Source organism: Passer montanus, unplaced genomic scaffold (genome assembly GCF_014805655.1).
Source record: "Passer montanus isolate IOZ18808 unplaced genomic scaffold, ASM1480565v1 scaffold378, whole genome shotgun sequence".
NCBI lineage: Eukaryota > Metazoa > Chordata > Aves > Passeriformes > Passeridae > Passer > Passer montanus.
Window position 1 is genome coordinate 27,659 of NW_024368574.1, and position 9,388 is coordinate 37,046.

At 55.6% G+C, this 9,388-nt stretch overlaps 1 protein-coding gene across 1 annotated transcript in view; it reads left to right on the plus strand.

Annotated features, from left to right (window-relative positions):
- CACNA1A (calcium voltage-gated channel subunit alpha1 A) overlaps window positions 1–9,388 on the plus strand; it is a 33,805-nt gene that overhangs the window by 21,512 nt on the left and 2,905 nt on the right. Inside the window, 10 exon segments of the mRNA XM_039717236.1 lie at window positions 140–332; window positions 1,557–1,634; window positions 4,986–5,063; window positions 5,661–5,839; window positions 5,908–6,048; window positions 6,425–6,626; window positions 7,307–7,471; window positions 7,980–8,090; window positions 8,624–8,707; window positions 8,804–8,969. Coding sequence (XP_039573170.1) covers window positions 140–332; window positions 1,557–1,634; window positions 4,986–5,063; window positions 5,661–5,839; window positions 5,908–6,048; window positions 6,425–6,626; window positions 7,307–7,471; window positions 7,980–8,090; window positions 8,624–8,707; window positions 8,804–8,969 — 1,397 coding nt within the window.

The window sequence follows — 9,388 nt, forward strand, 5'->3', positions numbered from 1 at the left end:
TTCTGGGGCGTTTTGGAGGGGGCTCGGAGGGGTTCTGGGGAGTTCTGGGGGGTTCCAGGGTGGGTCCTGGGGGGTCCCGGGGGGTCCCGGGGAATATGGGGGGGGTCCCGGGGGTCTCAGCCCCGGCCGCGCCCCCCAGGTTCCGCCGGCTGTGCCACTACATCGTGAACCTGCGCTATTTCGAGATGTGCATCCTCATGGTGATCGCCATGAGCAGCATCGCGCTGGCGGCCGAGGACCCGGTGCAGCCCAACGCGCCCCGCAACAACGTGAGCCCCCTCCCCAAATTCCGTGCGACCCCTCCCCAAATCCTGCCCAACGCGCCCCGCAACGTGAGACCCCTCCCCAAATTGGGCCAGACCCCTCCCCAAATCCTGACCGAGACCCTCCCCAAATCCTGCCCAACATGCCCCACAACAATGTCAGACCCCTCCCCAATTCCTACCCAACGGCCCGGGCTCTGTCCCGCTCGCTGTTGTCGCTTTGCCGTTTGTCACCGCGTCCGTGTGTCCGTCCTGTGCCCGTGCCGTGGGGGGAGCCCGAGTAAAGGGGGAGTATCCTGTGAGTAAAGGGGGAGTATCCTGTGAGTAAAGGGTGAGAATCCCCCCAGTGTCTCAGCAGCTGTAAAAGAAAGTCTGAGCATCCCCCGAGTAAAGTTTGAGCATCCTCTGAGTAAAGTTTGAGCATCCCCTGAGTAAACTCTGAGCATCCCCTGAGTAACTAAGCAGCCCTAAAGTAAAGTCTGAGCATCCTCCGAGTAACTGAGCCACCTCCAAGGCTGGCCTGAGCATCCTCCCAGTAAAGTTTGTGCATCCTCTGAGTAAAGCCTGAGCATCCTCTGAGTGAAGCCTGAGCATCCTCTGAGTAAAATTTGAGCACCCCCTGAGTAAAGTTTGAGCATCCCCTGAGTAACTGAGCCGCCTCCAAGGCTGGGCATGAGCATCCTCTGAGTAAAGTCTGAGCATCCTCTGAGTAAAGTCTGAGCATTCCCCGAATAACTGAGCAGCCCTAAAGTCTGAGCATCCCCCGAGTAAAGTCTGAGTAAAGTCTGAGCATTCTCTGAGTAAAGTTTGAGCATCCCCTGAGTAAAGTCTGGGCATCCTCTGAGTAAAGTCTGAGTAAAGTTTGAGCATCCCCTGAGTAAAGTCTGGGCATCCTCTGAGTAAAGTCTGAGTAAAGTTTGAGCATCCCCTGAGTAAAGTCTGAGTAAAGTCTGAGCATTCTCTGAGTAAAGTCTGAGCATTCTCTGAGTAAAGTCTGAGCATTCTCTGAGTAAAGTCTGAGCATCCCCTGAGTAAAGTCTGAGCATCCTCTGAGTAAAGTCTGAGTAAAGTCTGAGCATCCCCCGGGTAACCGAGCCGCCCCCGAGGCTGTGCTGAGCATCCCCCGAGCCCCAGCAGCCCCTGAGTAAGCCGGGAGTAACCCCGGAGCAGACCCCGGAGGGGGGGCTGCCCCGAGGGTCCCCCCCTCCCTCGGGGGGCTCCGGGGGTCCCGGGGGAGGGGAGGGGTCTCTGTCTGACCGTGCCTTGTCTTTCCTCCGCCTCCCTCCGCCGCAGGAGCAGCTCACGGTAAATCCTTCAGCCTTCGTCTCCCTCCTCGTCCTCGTCCTCGTCCTCTTCCTCGTGCTCGTGCTCGTGCCTCGCTCCCCCCGCCCCAAATTCCCACGCCCCCTCCCCAAAATAAACCCCAAACCCGCCTCAGGTTGGGGCGGGGGGAAGGGCTGGGATTGGAGGGAGGGAAAAGGGGGAGGGGAGGAGGGGGGAGGGGAGCAGCCTTCTTACTTTTTTCCTGCAAGGGTGTATTTTTTTCTCCTTTAGGAGAATAATTTTACTAGGTAAATTAAAATTTTCATGGTGGAGAGCAAAAGATCTTGCAGTTAAGGGAAAAGTACAGCTTTAAGGCTTTAGTCCCAATATCTGGAAGAAAAAGAGTAACAAAAATAGATCAAAAACTATTTTGAAAAGTGGAAAAATGGACAATCTCTTTTTTGATTTTATATCCCCTAGAAGAAAAGTTTTTAACTTACTGAGTTAAATATTGACAACATTGTACCAATAAGTGTGTGGGGACCTTTTCAAACAGCTGGAACATTATAGATTTTTGCAAGTTCACAAGTCCTGTGCTCACATTTCCAGGAAAAGCTGCTGTCTAATACAAAGCTAAATGCCCCAGGGACATTGAAGTGAACATATTTTTCTGCTGGTTTAAGCACACCAGCAGTCATTTGTAGAGTTTACATGTCTTTCTTGTCAATACCTGCTGGTCACAGTTGGTGAAGAAGCAGTTTCATTTACAATCTGCTTGCTAATTAAGCATGGCAGCAGCCATTCAGAGTGAAATTTTCAATAACTTGACACACAAAAGGAAAGAATCAGATGTATTCTCACAAGACTTCAATCTTTAAATCATTTGGATTCTGTAGTTACTGGAACTGAAAGATAACAGAAATTACTGTGTCAGATTAACATGTGACTCTTCTGATAAACTATAATATACTGTATGTAGGATGAATGTTTTAACCCTGATGTTCTACAACAACATTATTTAAGAGAAGGAAAGTTAAAAGGATTTGAAATAATCCCAACATAGGCCAAAAATCTATATAGCCTTCTGCTCCTCCTCATTTTCTTCAGCAGTTTATAATCTATCCTTTTCTGTTGACATCTTTCATCACCTAGCTGTGCTTCATGACTGCTGCCCATTGCTGTACTTGCAGGAGGATTGCACAGTTGGTGCTCTTCTGCACACAAAACATCCTAGAAAGCATCAGCAAAGCCTCTGTTTCAAATTCTTTGTTTCCTTGACCTTCAAAAGCCAGGTGTTTCTTTACTGAATGATTATAATCTCACATCTTACTGCTGCCTTTTATTATATCCTCCTCCTCGGTTTGTATCCATGTGCTGTCTGATAGCTCATGCTTGTATTACACTCTTAGGCAGAAGTCTTTGACATTTGTACAGCCCCTCCCAGTGCCCCCAGTTTCCCTCCCAGTCCATCCCAGTCCATCCCAGTCCCCCCCAGTTTATCCCAGTTCCATTTTTGGCCCTCCCAGTCCCCCCCAGTATAAACCAGTTCCCCCCCCAGTCCATCCCAGTCCCTCCCAGTCCCCCCCAGTCCATCCCAGTCCCTCCCAGTCCATCCCAGTCCCTCCCAGTTCCCCCCTGCCCGGGCTCTGTCCCGCTCGCTGTTGTCGCTTTGCCGTTTGTCACCGCGTCCGTGTGTCCGTCCTGTGCCCGTGCGTGGGGGGAGCCCGAGTAAAGGGGGAGTATCCTGTGAGTAAAGGGTGAGAATCCCCCCAGTGTCTCAGCAGCTGTAAAAGAAAGTCTGAGCATCCCCCGAGTAAAGTTTGAGCATCCTCTGAGTAAAGTTTGAGCATCCCCTGAGTAAACTCTGAGCATCCCCTGAGTAACTAAGCAGCCCTAAAGTAAAGTCTGAGCATCCCCCGAGTAACTGAGCCACCTCCAAGGCTGGCCTGAGCATCCTCCCAGTAAAGTTTGTGCATCCTCTGAGTAAAGCCTGAGCATCCTCTGAGTGAAGCCTGAGCATCCTCTGAGTAAAATTTGAGCACCCCCTGAGTAAAGTTTGAGCATCCCCTGAGTAACTGAGCCGCCTCCAAGGCTGGGCATGAGCATCCTCTGAGTAAAGTCTGAGCATCCTCTGAGTAAAGTCTGAGCATTCCCCGAATAACTGAGCAGCCCTAAAGTCTGAGCATCCCCCGAGTAAAGTCTGAGTAAAGTCTGAGCATTCTCTGAGTAAAGTTTGAGCATCCCCTGAGTAAACTCTGAGCATCCCCTGAGTAACTAAGCAGCCCTAAAGTAAAGTCTGAGCATCCTCCGAGTAACTGAGCCACCTCCAAGGCTGGCCTGAGCATCCTCCCAGTAAAGTTTGTGCATCCTCTGAGTAAAGCCTGAGCATCCTCTGAGTGAAGCCTGAGCATCCTCTGAGTAAAATTTGAGCACCCCCTGAGTAAAGTTTGAGCATCCCCTGAGTAACTGAGCCGCCTCCAAGGCTGGGCATGAGCATCCTCTGAGTAAAGTCTGAGCATCCTCTGAGTAAAGTCTGAGCATCCTCTGAGTAAAGTCTGAGCATCCTCTGAGTAAAGTCTGAGCATCCTCTGAGTAAAGTCTGAGCATCCTCTGAGTAAAGTCTGAGCATCCTCTGAGTAAAGTCTGAGCATCCTCTGAGTAAAGTCTGAGCATCCTCTGAGTAAAGTCTGAGCATCCTCTGAGTAAAGTCTGAGCATCCTCTGAGTAAAGTCTGAGCATTCCCCGAATAACTGAGCAGCCCTAAAGTCTGAGCATCCCCCGAGTAAAGTCTGAGTAAAGTCTGAGCATTCTCTGAGTAAAGTTTGAGCATCCCCTGAGTAAAGTCTGGGCATCCTCTGAGTAAAGTCTGAGTAAAGTTTGAGCATCCCCTGAGTAAAGTCTGAGTAAAGTCTGAGCATTCTCTGAGTAAAGTCTGAGCATTCTCTGAGTAAAGTCTGAGCATTCTCTGAGTAAAGTCTGAGCATCCCCTGAGTAAAGTCTGAGCATCCTCTGAGTAAAGTCTGAGTAAAGTCTGAGGAGCCGCCTCCAAGGCTGGGCATGAGCATCCTCTGAGTAAAGTCTGAGCATCCTCTGAGTAAAGTCTGAGCATTCCCCGAATAACTGAGCAGCCCTAAAGTCTGAGCATCCCCCGAGTAAAGTCTGAGTAAAGTCTGAGCATTCTCTGAGTAAAGTCTGAGCATCCCCTGAGTAAAGTCTGAGCATCCTCTGAGTAAAGTCTGAGCATCCCCCGGGTAACCGAGCCGCCCCCGAGGCTGTGCTGAGCATCCCCCGAGCCCCAGCAGCCCCTGAGTAAGCCGGGAGTAACCCCGGAGCAGACCCCGGAGGGGGGGCTGCCCCGAGGGTCCCCCCCTCCCTCGGGGGGCTCCGGGGGTCCCGGGGGGAGGGGAGGGGTCTCTGTCTGACCGTGCCTTGTCTTTCCTCCGCCTCCCTCCGCCGCAGGAGCAGCTCACGGTAAATCCTTCAGCCTTCGTCTCCCTCCTCGTCCTCGTCCTCGTCCTCTTCCTCGTGCTCGTGCTCGTGCCTCGCTCCCCCCGCCCCAAATTCCCACGCCCCCTCCCCAAAATAAACCCCAAACCCGCCTCAGGTTGGGGCGGGGGGAAGGGCTGGGATTGGAGGGAGGGAAAAGGGGGAGGGGAGGAGGGGGGAGGGGAGCAGCAATATCATACCAATATACAATATAATACAACATAATACAGTATAACACAATATAATGCACTAAAATATTATATAGTACAATATAATACAATATAATATAATATCACATAATACAATATAGTACAATATAGTACAATATAATACAATAAAATATAATATAATACAATATAGTACAATATAATACAATATAATACAATATAGTACAGTATAATACAATACAATACAATATAATACAATGTAGTACAATATAATACAATACAATACAAGTACAGTATAATGCAATATAATACAATAAAATTAATATAGTAAAATATAGTACAATACAATACAATATGATACACTATAAAATATAAAATATAATATAATACAACATAATACAATACAATACAATATAATACAATAAAATACAATATGATACAATATAATACAATATCGTACAATACATTACACTATAAAATCCAACCCCGCTCCCCTCAGGCCGTGTTCGACTGCGTGGTGAACTCGCTCAAGAACGTGCTCAACATCCTCATCGTCTACATGCTCTTCATGTTCATCTTCGCCGTGGTGGCCGTGCAGCTCTTCAAGGGCAAGTTCTTCTACTGCACCGACGAGTCCAAGGAGTTCGAGAAGGACTGCAGGTAGGGCCGGCCCGCGGGGCCGCGCGCCCCCCGCCCGGCCCTCGCCCACCCGCGCCCCTCCCCGCCAGGGGCGAGTACCTGGTCTACGAGAAGGACAACGAGGTGAAGGCGCAGAAGCGCGAGTGGAAGAAGTACGAGTTCCACTACGACAACGTGCTCTGGGCGCTGCTGACGCTCTTCACCGTCTCCACCGGAGAGGGCTGGCCGCAGTGAGGAGGGGGCTGTGAGGGGGGCAGCGGGACCCCAGACCCAAACCCAACCCTGGTGTCACCTGGTGTAACCCCAGTGTCAACTGGGTACCTAATGTGTCACCGTAGTAAGGATGGCATTTGGGGATGGGGGCTTGAGGGGGGGCAGCGGGACCCCAGACCCAAATCCAACCCCAGTGTCCCCTGGTGTGACCCCAGTGCCACCCAGGTACCCAGTGTCACCCTAGCACATCCCCCAGTTAAGTCCCAATGCCACCCCAGCATGCCCCCTGGTGCAATCCCAGTGCCACCCCAGTGTCACCTGGTGTGACCCCAGTGCCACCTGGTGCTCTGGGGGGGGCAGAGGGACCCCAGCCCCAAATCTGTGCCCCCTCAGGGTGCTCAAGCACTCGGTGGACGCCACGTACGAGAACCAAGGGCCCAGCCCCGGGTACCGCATGGAGATGTCCATCTTCTACGTCGTCTACTTCGTGGTCTTCCCCTTCTTCTTCGTCAACATCTTCGTGGCCCTCATCATCATCACCTTCCAGGAGCAGGGCGACAAGATGATGGAGGAGTACAGCCTGGAGAAGAACGAGGTGCGGGGCTGTGGGGGCACGGCGGGGGGACAGCCCCGGGTCACTGCCTGGGGGGGACACCGCTGTGTCACTGCTGGGGGGGGGACACCGCTGTGTCACTCCTGGGGGGACACCTCTGTGTTACTGCTGGGGTGGGGGACACCCCCGTGTCCATACTGGGATGGGTGACCCCCCCGTGTCCCCCCGGGGTGGGTGACACCCCCCGGGGTGGGTGACACCCCCATGTCCCCATTGGGATGGGTGACACCCCATGTCCATACTGGGATGGGTGACACCATCTCCACACTGGGGTGGGTGACCTCCCCGTGTCCCCCCGGGGTGGGTGACACCCCCCGGGGTGGGTGACCCGCCGTGTCCCCCCGGGGTGGGTGACACCCCCCGGGGTGGGTGACCCCCCGTGTCCCCCCGGGGTGGGTGACCCCCTGTGTCCCCCCGGGGTGGGTGACACCCCTCGGGGTGGGTGACCCCCCGTGTCCCCCCGGGGTGGGTGACACCCCCCGGGGTGGGTGACACCCCCATGTCCCCATTGGGATGGATGACACCCCATGTCCATACTGGGATGGGTGACACCATCTCCACACTGGGGTGGGTGACCCCCCCGTGTCTCCCCGGGGTGGGTGACACCCCCCGGGGTGGGTGACACCCCCCGGGCTGGGTGACACCCCCGTGTCCCCATGCAGAGAGCCTGCATCGACTTTGCCATCAGCGCCAAGCCGCTGACGCGGCACATGCCCCAGAACCGCCAGAGCTTCCAGTACCGCATGTGGCAGTTCGTGGTGTCCCCTCCCTTCGAGTACACCATCATGGCCATGATCGCCCTCAACACCATCGTGCTCATGATGAAGGTGGGCTGGGGGGGCTGGGGGCACCCCCAGGGGTTGTTGGCAGCCCCCCCGAGCCCCCCAAATCCTCCTGGTGCTGGGGTTTGTCCTGCTCTGTCACCTCTGTGCTCTGGACCTGTTCCTGGAGCTCAGCTTTGTCCTGCAGCTCTGTCCCCACTGTCCCTGTCCCTGTCCCCCCCAGAAGCCCCCCTGGCATCCAGGAAATGCCCCTGTCCCCCCAGGACCTGTCCCTATCCCCCAGGACCTGTCCCTGTCCCCTGACCCACCCCGAGTCCACTGTACCCACTCCTGGAGCTCAGCTTTGTCCTGCAGCTCTGTCCCCACTGTCCCTGTCCCTGTCCCCCCCAGAACACCCCCTGGGATCCAGGAAACGCCCCTGTCCCTGTCCCTGTCCCTGTCCCTGTCCCTGTCCCTGCCCCTGTCCCTGTCCCTGTCCCTGTCCCTGTCCCTGTCCCTGTCCCCTGACCCCCCCGCACCCCGCAATGTCCCCCTGTCCCCGCTGTCCCCGCAGTTCTACGACGCCTCCGACACCTACGAGAACGTGCTCAAGATGTTCAACAACGTCTTCACCTCCCTCTTCTCCCTCGAGTGTCTCCTCAAGATCATGGCCTTCGGGGTCCTGGTATGGGGGGACCCCGGGGTTGGGGGGACCCCCGGACCACCCCGGGGACCCTGGGGACACGGGGGGTGACAAGACGTCAGGGAACCCCGGGAATGTTGGGGTCCCCAAAACCTCAGGGGATCCCAAGATTTTAGGAGACCCCAAAACCTCAGGAGACCCCAAAATCTCAGGGGACCCCAAGACCTCAGGGGACACCAAAACCTCAGGAGACCCCAAAACTTCAGGAGACTCCAAGAATCTCAGGAGACCCCAAAACTCAGGGAACACCAGGGACCTCAGGAGACCCCAGGAATGCTGGGGTCCCCAAAACCTCAGGGGATCTCAGGAACATCAGGAGACCTCAAAACCTCGGGGGACCCCAAAACCTCAGGGGATCCCAGAACCTCAGGGACCCCAACGACCTCCTGAGCGCCCCAGATCTGTCACCCGGCAGATCCTGGGTGCAGGGCTCCACCCTGGGGTCACCCCGAGGTTTCTGGGGCCAGCCCGGGGTACCCCAAGCCCGGTGACCCCACATCCTGTCCCGTTCCCAGAATTACTTCCGCGACGCCTGGAACGTCTTCGACTTCGTGACGGTGCTGGGCAGCATCACCGACATCCTGGTGACGGAATTCGGGGTAGGTGGGCGCCGCCGCCACCCCTGCCCCCATTTCTGGGGTCCCCTTTGCCCCCCTCACCCCTTTTTTTTTATTTTTTTCCCTCCACAACACCAGAACAACTTCATCAACCTGAGCTTCCTGCGGCTGTTCCGCGCCGCGCGCCTCATCAAGCTGCTGCGCCAGGGCTACACCATCCGCATCCTGCTCTGGACCTTCGTCCAGTCCTTCAAGGTGCCCCCCAAAAACCCCCCCAAAACCCCCCCCCTGCCCCCCCAGACAGGTGTGGGTGAGACCCCCGGGAGAGACCCCCAGATGCAGGTGAGACCCCCGGGTGTAGGTGAGACCCTCCTGTGTAGGTGAGACCCCTGGGCGAGGGGGAGACCCCCGGGTGCAGGTAAGACCCCCGGGCGAGACCCCCCAGGTAAGGGGGAGACCCCCGGGTGCAGGTGAGACCCGCGGGTGTAGGTGAGACCCCTGGGCAAGGGGGAGACCCCCGAGCAAGGGTGAGACCCCCCAGGTGCAGGTGAGACCCCCAGGTGCAGGTGATGCCCCCAGGTTCAGGTGACACCCCCAGGTGTAGTTGACCCCCCCAGAGGTGCAGGTGACCCCCCCAGGTCCAGGTGACCCCCCCCAGTTTCAGGTGACCCCCCCTGGTCCAGGTGACCCCCCCCCAGGTTCAGGTGACCCCCCCAGCTGCAG